This window comes from Coregonus clupeaformis, unplaced genomic scaffold (assembly GCF_020615455.1).
Source record: "Coregonus clupeaformis isolate EN_2021a unplaced genomic scaffold, ASM2061545v1 scaf0334, whole genome shotgun sequence".
NCBI classification, from domain to species: Eukaryota; Metazoa; Chordata; class Actinopteri; order Salmoniformes; family Salmonidae; genus Coregonus; species Coregonus clupeaformis.
In genome coordinates, this window is record NW_025533789.1 from 409,569 (window position 1) to 421,227 (window position 11,659).

At 43.5% G+C, this 11,659-nt stretch overlaps 1 protein-coding gene across 3 annotated transcripts in view; it reads left to right on the forward strand.

Moving 5' to 3' along the window:
* The window catches only part of LOC121561540 (endothelin-converting enzyme 2), a 76,917-nt gene extending 65,842 nt beyond the window's left edge, over window positions 1–11,075 (forward strand). For 2 of the 3 annotated variants that reach the window (XR_006658553.1, XR_006658554.1), the window contains 8 exons: window positions 1,205–1,319; window positions 3,276–3,386; window positions 6,036–6,134; window positions 6,371–6,448; window positions 6,631–6,734; window positions 7,042–7,151; window positions 7,254–7,321; window positions 7,482–7,513. Coding sequence is in view for 1 of the 3 variants with exons in the window: in XM_045214909.1 (XP_045070844.1) it covers window positions 1,205–1,319; window positions 3,276–3,386; window positions 6,036–6,134; window positions 6,371–6,448; window positions 6,631–6,737; window positions 7,044–7,151; window positions 7,254–7,321; window positions 7,482–7,672; window positions 8,056–8,151; window positions 8,568–8,744 (1,150 nt within the window). In the remaining 2 variants the exon portion in view is untranslated. Of the gene's footprint in view, window positions 1–1,204; window positions 1,320–3,275; window positions 3,387–6,035; window positions 6,135–6,370; window positions 6,449–6,630; window positions 6,738–7,041; window positions 7,152–7,253; window positions 7,322–7,481; window positions 7,673–8,055; window positions 8,152–8,567 lie in introns of those variants that run through there. The other variant, XM_045214909.1, reaches the window with a different exon arrangement.
* The last annotated feature ends 584 nt before the right edge of the window (window positions 11,076–11,659 follow it).

Below are 11,659 nucleotides of genomic sequence, written 5' to 3' on the forward strand. Positions count from 1 at the left end.
CGGGGTATGCGAGAACACATGATCAGACGAGGAAAGAGCAGTAGGAGTAGCAGTGTTTTCTGTGGTAATCCATGTTTCCGTCAGCGCCAAGAAGTCGAGGGACCGGAGGGTAGCATAGGCTGAGATGAACTCTGCCTTGTTGGCCGCAGAACGGCAGTTCCAGAGGCTGCCGGAGACCTGGAACTCCACGTGGGTCGTGCGCGCAGGGACCACCAGATTAGAGTGCTCCAGAGTGGTGCAGCGGTCTAAGGCACTGCATCGCAGTGCTTGAGGCGTCACTACAGCCCCGGGTTCGATCCCAGGCTGTGTCAAAGCCGGCCGTGATTGGGAGACCCATGAGGCGGTGCACAATTGGCCCAGCGTTGTCCGGGTTAGGGGAGGGTTTGGCCGGCCGGGATTTCCTTGTCCCATCGCACTCTAGCGACTCCTTGTAGTGGGCTGGGCGCATGCAAGCTCACTTCAGTCGCCAGCTGAACAGTGCTTCCTCTGACACATTGGTGCGGCTGGCTTCCGGGTTAAGCGAGCAGTGTGTCAAGAAGCAGTGCGGCTTGGCAGGGTTGTGTTTCGGAGGATGCATGGCTCTCGACCTTCGCCTCTCCCGAGTCCCTAGGGGAGTTGCAGCAATGGGACAAGACTGTAACTTCCAATTGGATATCATAAAATTGGGGGGAAAAAATTATAAAAATATTATGATGCAGTAATAATGATGTGCTGCTCGTTGACATAAATGTTAGAAATGCCTCACACTGATGGTCATTATAATGCTGTATGATCCTTGAGGAAAAAGTGACCAGTAATTATGAAGCACTATGCTGCTGTACATTATAAGTGATTATGATTATACTATTGGTATATAGAAATATGAGTCTGAGTTTTGTGTCTACTGTATAACTAAATACTGCATTATTACTCTATCATAGTACATGTATATTGCTGTATAATTCATTTTGCATATGGTCTTCATAGAAAGTGTTACCAAAATTCTTTATACAACCTGACCTGACCATAACGTCATGAAATACGCCATAATGACATCCCTGCAACCAGTTCTGCCAGTCATTGGATTGCCCCGACCATTGACTGTCGTTGTTGTTTCTTTGCTTATCCTTGCCACCCACTTGTCCTCATATTTCCTCTTTCTCCCCGTCTGTCCTCATTTCTCCCTGTCTTTCCCCGTCACTCCTCGTCTCTCCCCATCTCTCAGCCTGCTCAACAACTACATGATCTGGAACCTGGTGCAGAAGGGAGCATCCAGTCTAGACCAGCGCTTTGAGAACGCCCAGGACAAGCTGCTAGAGAGCCTGTATGGAACCAAGAAGGTGTGTTTTTAGGGCTGAGTCCTAAATGGTACCCTATTCCCTATGTAGTGCACTACTTTTGACTAGGGCCCATAGGGCTCTGGTTAAAAGTAGTGCACTAGGGAATAGGGTGTCATTTGGGACACAAATGGATTCTTACTTACAGTGCCTTGCAAAAGTATTCATCTCCCTTGGCTTTTTTCCTATTTTGTTGCATTACAACCTGTAATTTAAATTGAGTTTTATTTGGATTTCACGTAATGGACATACACAAAATAGTGCAAATTGGTGAAGTGAAATAAAAATTATAAATTTTTTCAAAAAATTCTAAAAGATAAATAACGGAAAAGTGGTGCGTGTATATGTATTCACCCCCTTTGCTATGAAGCCCCTAAATAAGATCTGGTGCAACCAATTACCTTCAGAAGTCACATAATTAGTTAAATAAAGTCCACCTGTGTGCAATCTAAGTGTCACATGATCTGTCACATGATCTCAGTATATATACACACCTGTTCTGAAAGGCCCCAGAGTCTGCAACACCACTAAGCAAGGGGCACCACCAAGCAAGCGGCACCATGAAGACCAAGGAGCTCTCCAAACAGGTCAGGGACAAAGTTGTGGAGAAGTACAGATCAGGGTTGGGTTATAAACAAATATCGGAAACTTTGAACATCCCACGGAGCACCATTAAATCCATTATTAAAAAATGGAAAGAATATGGCACCACAACAAACCTGCCAAGAGAGGGCCGCCCACTAAAACTCACGGACCAGGCAAGGAGGGCATTAATCAGAGAGGCAACAAAGAGACCAAAGATAACCCTGAAGGAGCTGCAAAGCTCCACAGCGGAGATTGGAGTATCTGTCCATAGGACCACTTTAAGTCATACACTCCACAGAGCTGGGCTTTACGGAAGAGTGGCCAGAAAAAAGCCATTACTTAAATAAAAAAATAAGCAAACAAGTTTGGTGTTCACCAAAAGGCATGTGGGAGACTCCCCAAACATATGGAAGAAGGTACTCTGGTCAGATGAGACTAACATTGAGCTTTTTGGCCATCAAGGAAAACGCTATGTCTGGTGCAAACCCAACACCTCTCATCACCCCGAGAACACCATCCCCACAGTGAAGCATGGTGGTGGCAGCATCATGCTGTGGGGATGTTTTTCATCGGCAGGGACTGGAAAATTGGTCAGAATTGAAGGAATGATGGATGGCGCTAAATACAGGGAAATTCTTGAGGGAAACCTGTTTCAGTCTTCCAGAGATTTCAGACTGGGACGGAGGTTCACCTTCCAGCAGGACAATGACCCTAAGCATACTGCTAAAGCAACACTTGAGTGGTTTAAGGGGAAACATTTAAATGTCTTGGAATGACCTAGTCAAAGCCCAGACCTCAATCCAATTGAGAATCTGTGGTATGACTTAAAGATTGTTGTACACCAGCGGAACCCATCCAACTTGAATAGTTATGCACGCTCAAGTTTTCAGTTTTTTTGTCTTATTTCTTGTTTGTTTCACACTAAAAAATATTTTGCATCATCAAAGTGGTAGGCATGTTGTGTAAATCAAATGATACAAACCCCCCAAAAATCAATTTTAATTCCAGGTTGTATGGCAACAAAATAGGAAAAATGCCAAGGGGGGTGAATACTTTCGCAAGCCACTGTATGTCATTAATTAACCCTGCTTCAGGAAATACCTTGTTAGGGCCGGTTTCCCAGACACAGATTAAGCCTAGTCCTGGACTAAAAAGGAATTTCAATGGAGATTCTCTGTTGAGCGTGCTTTTTAGTCCAGGACTAGGCTTAATCTGTGTCAGGTGATTTTTATGTGAGACTGTTTTTGGGCTCATAACAAGCAATATGTGCTACCTCAGCACACTTACAGTACACACACTTTTCACAACCAAAAGTATAAACAGCTGGTGAGATACTTATCCCGGTTGTGTGTGTGTTTGTGTGTGTTCGCTCAGTCCTGCACACCTCGATGGCAGACCTGCATTGGGAACACAGATGACACGCTCGGCTTTGCCCTCGGAGCACTCTTTGTCAAAGCAACGTTTGATAAACACAGCAAAGAGATTGTGAGTATGATTGGTGCACAACTGGATTTACGTATATTCAAGTCTCGGTGGTGTTTTACCATGGTGAACGATACATGACTGTCCCCTAGTGGTTACCATGTGTAGGCCTAGTGAAAGGTCATCATAAGAGGATCCTATTTGCTAAGACATTATTATAATTTTCATGAAAAAGCTATTTTAAATGCTTATGAATACCTACAGTGCATTCGGAAAGTATTCAGACCCTTTAACTTTTTGTTACGTTACAGCCTTCCTCATCAATCTACACACAATACCCCGACATCCCAGCAAACAATTTCTAGTTAGCTTTGCATTCCCAGAATGTTAGTCACAACGTTACCTGAACGTTTGCCAGAGATTCCCAGGGATGTTCCCATGACATGTCTATAATGTTTTCTCCATTAAGGTTTGGTTAACACATTCTAGAAACGTCAAAAACAAGCATTTGTCATTTTTTCCAAAATGTTCCCATAACCATTATAGTATGTCCTTCTACTAATGTTGATAAAATAAAGTTTTTTGTTGCAATTTCATAAACATAAATGTTTTAATTATTTTTATTTAACCTTTATTTTGACATATTGAGACAAAGGTCTCTTTTCCAAATGTGCAATGTATAATACAATGTAAAATACACATTAAACACTATACAATGCATTCGGAAAGTATTCAGACCCCTTCCCTTTTTCCACATTTTGTTACGTTACAGCCTTATTCTAAATTGGATTTAAAAACAATCCTCATCAATCTACACACAATACCCTACAATGACAAAGCAAAAACAGATTTTTTGAAAATTTAGCTAATTGATAATTTTTTTTAAACAGTTACCTTATTTACATATGTATTCTGACCCTTTGCTATGAGACTCGAAATTGAGCTCAGGTGCATCCTGTTTCCATTGATCATCCTTGAGATGTGTCTACAACTTGATTGGAGTCCACTTGTGGTAAATTAAATTGATTGGACATTATTTGGAAAGGCACACACCTTTTCTATATAAGGTCCCACAGTTGACAGTGCATGACAGAGCAAAAACCAAGCCATGAGGTCGAAGGAATTGTCCGTAGAGCTCCGAGACAGGATTGTGTCGAGGCACAGATCTGTGGAAGGGTACAAAAAAAATTCTGTAGCATTGAAGGTCCCCAAGAACACAGTGGCCTCCATCATTCTTAAATTGAAGAAGTTTGGAACCACCAAGACTGTTCCTAGAGCTGGCCGCCGGGCCAAACTGAGCAATCGTGGGAGAAGGGTCTTGGTCAGGGAAGTGACCAAGAACCCGATGGTCGCTCTGACAGAGCTCCAGAGTTCCTCTGTGGAGATGGGAGAACCTTCCAGAAGGACAACCATCTCTGCAGCACTCCACCAATCAGGCCTTTATGGTAGAGTGGCCAGATGGAAGCCACCCACTTGGAATTTGCACCTAAAGACTCTCAGACCATGAGAAACAAGATTCTCTGGTCTGATGAAACCAAGATTGAACTCTTTGGCCTGACTGCCAAGCATAACGTCTGGAGGAAACCTGGCACCAACCCTACGGTAAAGCATGGTGGTGGCAGCATCATGCTGTGGGGATGTTTTTCTGTGGCATGGACTGGGAGACTAGTCAGGATCAAGGGAAAGCTGAACAGAGCAAAGTACAGATAGATCCTTGATGAAGACCTGCTCCAGAGCACTCAGGACCTCAGACTGGGACCAAGGTTCCCTAAGCACACAGCCAAGACAAAGACAACGCAGGAGTGGCTTCGGGACAAGTCTCTGAATGTCCTTGAGTGGCCCAGCCAGAGCCTGGACTTGAACCCGATCGAACATCTCTGGAGAGACCTGAAAATAGTTGTGCATTAACGCTCCCCATCCAACTTGACAGAGCTTGAGAGGATCTGCAGAGAAGAATGGGAGACACTCCCAAATACAGGTGTGCCAAGCTTGTAGCGTCATACCCAAGGAGACTCGAGGCTGTAATGCTGCCAAAGGTGCTTCAACAAAGTACTGAGTAAAGGGTCTGAATACTTATGTAGATATGATATTTCAGTTTTTTATTTGTTGATAAATTTGCAAAAATTTCTACAAACCTGTTTTTGCTTTGTCATTATAGGGTAATGTGTTTAGATTGATGAAGAATTTTTATATACATTTTAGAATAAGGCTGTAAAGTAACAAAATCTTGAAAAAGTCAATGGGTCTGTATACTTTCTGAATGCACTGTATAAATGCTTTGTAAAATGTTAGAAATGCTTATGAAGTGTAAAGCTTATAATGTTCATATTTATTTTCAATTATTATAAATTATTACAATGAATGAAATACTAATTTAGTAATAGTTCCCTGTTCTGCAGAGGGGAGAGAAAAATATAGAGAAAGTAGAGACTGGATAAAGGAGAGAAAATTGAATATTAAGTGGAAGATTGTTATTGGGTAGAGGAAAGAGGGGCAAGGAAGGGGAGAGAGAGGAGTCACAGAGGGCAGTTTATACAGGTTTGAAATAGACTGCAAGCATTCTTGGTTATTATCATATTTCGGGAGAGATGAGCCGGTTCAGATTGCCTCAGGTATTTAGTCCATATCTGAGTGTAATTGTAAAAGAAGGATCTACATCTTTCCCTCTTTCTTCCATGTTACATTTAATGTCTGTCTCTCACCCACTATCAGGCAGAGGGTATGATCAATGAGATCCGTACTGCCTTCAAAGATACTCTTGATCACCTCAAGTGGATGGACAAACAAACGCGTCAGGCAGCCAAGGACAAGGTCAGTTGTCACCTACTGGATAGGTGTGTGTGTGTGTGTGTGTGTGTGTGTGTGTGTGTGTGTAAGAGAGAGAGGACAGGGAGGGAGTGATGTGGTTTTACAGGTTACAATACAGTCATTGGAATAGATTGAGATGGCCCTCTTTGTCCAGACCTCCAAATAATGGAACCAGGAAGTTTCTTGTCCCCTTCCTCCATTTTGACCTCTCTTATCCCTTTTGCTCCCTTGGTCTTCAGGCGGACGCCATCTATGACATGATTGGATTCCCTGACTTCATCCTGGACCCCAAAGAACTGGATGATGTTTATGACGGGGTGAGTTAGTGCCTTTTTGTTGAGTTGTGTCATGATTGAACCCCATACATTGACCCCTGTGATTTCTTCAAAGAAGTTGAAGGTGGAATGACAAGGACACTTTTTGATGTTTCTGATCAGTGAGTAATTCTCTATTGCCCCTGTCTGCCTGTCTGTCTGTCTCTGTCTCTCTCTCTCCACAGTATGACGTCTCGGAAGACAACTTCTTCCAGAACGCACTCAACTTCTACAACTTCTCTGCCAGGGTGATGGCCGATCAGCTCCGCAAGCCGCCCAACAGGGATCAGTGAGTCTTCATCAGCTACACTCAACATCACCATCGTCATTCGATCGGAAATTGCACTCTATTCCTTATAAAGTGCAAAAATTGGACTCTGGTCAAACACTACATTAATTGAGATGCTGTTTGCTCCAGTGGTGTCTGGTGTCACGGAGGACGGGCTCATTGTATTGGCTTGAACGGAATGAATGGAACGGTATCAAACACATACCATTCCATTCATCCCATTCCAGAAATGACAATTAGCCGTCCTACTTTCACCAGCTTTCACAGGTTTGCTTTTTTACGCACGTCTCTGCCACCTTCCTTCTAGATGGAGTATGACCCTCCCACAGTCAATGCCTACTACATGCCCACCAAGAATGGCATTGTCTTCCCAGCTGGAATCCTTCAGGCACCCTTTTATGCACAGGATCACCCCAAGTGAGTGAGTGATGGGGGTGTGTGTGTGTGTGTTGGGGGGGGTGTGTGTGTGTGTGTGTGTGTGCTTGCTTGCTTTTCTGAACCCATGAAAATTCTCTGCAGAGCACTGAACTTCGGGGGGATCGGAGTGGTGATGGGACACGAGCTCACTCATGCCTTTGATGACCAGGGTTGGTGTCCGCATTTAACAGATTCCACAGAACTCATGGATGCATCCTCACAAACACCCACTGACAAACACATACCGGCATGCATGAACAGACATGATTACTAGGTGTGCATGCTTGTAAAGATCGTTTTTGTATTTTAAGATTATTTTTCCTTAATCAGGCAGGGAATACGACAAAGACGGGAACCTTCGGCCATGGTGGCAAAATTCCTCTGTGGAAGCATTTAAGAACCGCACGGAATGCATGGTGGAGCAGTACAACGGGTTTACCATCAATGGGGAGCATATAAATGGCAAGCAGACGCTGGGAGAGAACATTGCTGACAACGGAGGCCTAAAGGCAGCCTATAAGGTGAGTGTATCTCCCTACTTGATAACACATTTAGTTGCTCACATACTGTCTGGGGAGTAACTTAGTAATCACTGTAGTAATTGTTAGCTGTAGTAAAGTTAAGTTATTTTGTAACAGTAATGGGGTTCAGCGGTTATTGCTCAACCCCATTACTGCCAAATCCATTGCTATGTAATTATAAAGCAATTACATAGTTACTACTATGTAAAATGTTACTATGATGTTTTTACTACAGTTATTGTAGTGTTACTTCCCATGGTGGCAGTGGTGGGATCCAGCGCAGCATGACTCTTATTATACTATACTCTAACTATACTTCACCTCAGGGCCAGCAGAGGGGCGGTTAATGTTTCTATAGTAATGGGTTTTTCTGTTGTGTTCAGGCGTACCAGGCATGGGTGCAGGAGAACGGTGAGGAGAAGAGGCTGCCAGCAGTCAACCTGACCAATGACCAATTATTCTTTGTGGGATTTGCCCAGGTGGGTGATGGGAGTGTCAACAAGATTCTTTACACACATCCTAATATAGTTCATGTATCAAATACTCATGATTAGGGCTCAGGGTTTGCCTGACCATGTCATAAGCTATAAAACTAGTGGCCAGAGTTTTTCCTTGTCAGGTCATGCTCTCAGGATGAACTCCTGGCCCTATGTCATGAAATAAGGGAGTGAAATGAGAGTGAATTCACATGCATTTGGGGGTGATATTAAGAGTGGAATATTACAACTACTGTTGGAGAGGAGAAGTGGACTAACAAACAAATAAAGTACAAACGAATAAAACACAATTTTGGAAACAGAGTGAGTATAATATGCAACAGTTGGGAAGACAGATAGGAGAATAATCTAGCTACTTCCTGTTTTACTTATTAAGGGACCCTTTCTTCTTCTCTCAGGTGTGGTGTTCCGTGCGAACCCCGGAGAGCGCCCACGAAGGACTCATGACGGACCCCCACAGCCCCCCAAAATACCGCGTCATCGGCACCCTCTCCAACTCGCCAGACTTTGCTGAGCACTTCCAGTGCCCCACTGGCTCCCCTATGAACTCGGGTCACCGCTGCGTGGTGTGGTAGGGCCTGGGAGAACCAGTGGGGGGTGCTGTCTGTGGAAGCTGCATGGGGAACCAAGAGGAGGATGAAGAGAACCTCTAACTAATCATCTGACGTTTTTTATTTGTTATTTTATTTTGTATGTACATGATGCTGGATCACTAGTGGTTTGTTGGTAGAGCAGGACAGACTCCAGGTGAGCGAGAGGGAGGTGCGTGGAGAGAAATGTTGTCATCTGCTGATGTCTGCGTAATTCCAGTGTTATGGTATTTTTCCTCTGTCTCCACGCCCCAGTCACACCCCCCCACCCCACTAACCGGTGGGGCACAAAGGCACGTTTTATTTATTGTTTGCTGGACTTGGTAGGGGGCCGGGGAGGAGGAGCCACTAGGGGCTGTCTATCCCCTCCCCTTTCTCTATGCTTCTGTGTTGTCACTGTCTTCGCTGTATGCCCTGTTTACAATTTAAACCGGAGCCCTCTATTGACTTAGGGCTCTCACTGAAGGCACTGTGACATCACAGGATGGGTTCAGCTGCCTTTGTGACCTCGCAGGAAGCGCAGAAACTTGGCTGTGACATCACAGGATGGGTTCATCTGCCTCTGTGACCTCGCAGGAAGTGCAGAAACTTCACTGTGATTGAACATTGTATATGGCTTCATCTCAAATGTCATCCCTATATTACTTACTTGCCTTGAGGCACATAAGGCATCCACAAGGGAGCACCACTGCTTCTGGTCTGCATTCCCGATATAGTATACACATAGTACTATGTGGCTCTGGTAAATAGTAGTGCCCTATGGGGGTGTCATTTGTATAGGGTGTAATTTGTTCTACTGCTCATTTATACAAAATCACTGGACAGGTGAAAGCAATATTGAAGCCTACTGATAGGCATTGCCACCATATCACTTATAGCTATCCCATTTCTTAAAGATCGGTGGCGAGCAGTTTGAATGCATAGGAAAGCCACTTAACAATGTTGATCCAACCAGGAGTAGGGTGACGTTGCCCCTAGACGCTGATCTTGGTTCAGTTTCCCCACTAATGGTTAAGGTTAGGATTGAGGGAGGGAAAGCTGATCGTAGATCTGTACTTAGGGGAAACATCACCCTAGAGCATCCAACCACTAGATGGGCAAAGGTCCCTCTGGGACCTACAGACAGTGCTGGACTGGCTGTGACACCTGTTGTAGGGACACTCACCATTTGCTTACCTGTGTGTTTTAGTTGTTGTTGCTGCTGTTGTTGTTATTGGCATATTCTTGAAGTTGACAAAGTTGAAATGAGATTCTCATTTTTAAAACTGCTTTTTGCCAAATATCTTTTTTAAAAGTTTTGTTCCTAGTGTCCAGTTGATTCTTTGTTTTTCTGTACGCTAAGGGAGTGAAGTTCAGTGTGTGTGTATGAACAGCCTTCAAAGCTTCTTTGATGTTTACTATGTTTAAGCTGTCAGCTTCATTGCGAAAGGACAATTTGTGCGTGTGTGTATGCACGTGGTTGTGTGGGTGCGTGAGCTTGTATGTGTGTGTGCATCCGTGCATGGGTGTGCACGTGTGCATATGTGTGCAGATTGCTTTGATACTTCATCCCCACTTACGTTGAACTATCAACAATGTCAAGTCAGCTGCAGTGATTTCACCTCACATTCCAAAAAAACACTCATTTGAAATGAATGGATATGTTAAAGGAATAACTAATTGTTTGTACATCCTCCACTCCAAAGTGCTTCAGACTGTCTGTTCGTGAGTCAGGGTGGGTACAGGATACCTTTGTTAATCAGGTTACTGTTGGACTCTTGTTTAATCAAGCTATGTTGCTGTTTTATCTCTAGTTGCTCCTGTCAGCACTTTGCAAGGTTGTTTCACTACAAGACACTACAACGCAACACTAGTCCTTCAATGCAGATGGAGTTGTGTTATCTAATGTAAGACAATGAGGTGAAGCAATTGCAGTCAGTTGATATTGGCTGCAATCAGAAGCCCTCCTGTTAGGTGAACTGCCCTAGTAAGAGAGAGTTTCAGAGAAATCTGCCCATTCAATTTCACAACAATAAAGGACGCTATGATGCATCCTTCCAGTTCATTATAACGGTCATTCTTGTACATTTTGTGAAATCAAATATCTAACACAGAGAGTTAGTTATGTCTATTCTACACAACACATTTCTAGCTGAGCGTTGTGCCCTCCAAGCTCGAGGTTCACACGGGCAGGAGTTAGAGGTTAGGGGGAAGTAGTGCTTACACGTAGACGGTTGGTCAGGGTTAGCCTTGAATATTTACATCATGAAATACAGATCTATATTTAAAGTGCAAGCAAAAATGTTTACTTGAAAGTGTGTAAAAGCCTTTAATTATCCAGGTAATGCCATTAAGTGTTCTCTCTTTGGTCTGATGTGCTGTGTACCTGTCTGTCACTGTCACTCCACAATTCTCTTCTTTCTTCAGCCATCTAGTCATACACTTTTCACGCTATTTGCCAATCTGAACTGTATTGTCCTTTCCAGCACTGTTGCAGCAACTAGGATTGATACGTGATTAGTACAGCTTGGTTCCACTCAGCTCAGAAGTGTTAAAAGGATATTAAAGCCTGGTGAAGAGAAAGCTGTTTTACTTACTTAGTCCTTTTCATTCCTTTTTTAAAATATATTGTTTTATTGGACATATAAAGAAATACAAATTACAAATTGAACAGATGCATCCTTTTATCCCCTAAACTTGTTAAGGGGAAGGAGGTGTTTCAACAACAAAAGCAGCATACATACAAAACTAAAATAAATTAAAACGCACAACTGGAAATAATAATATATAAATATACATATATGTACACATACATTGGGCTCAGCTGGTAGAGCACGGCGCTTGTCACGCCAAGGTAGTGGGTTCGGTCCCCGGGACCACCCATACACAAAAAAAATGTATGCACGTATGACTGTAAGTCG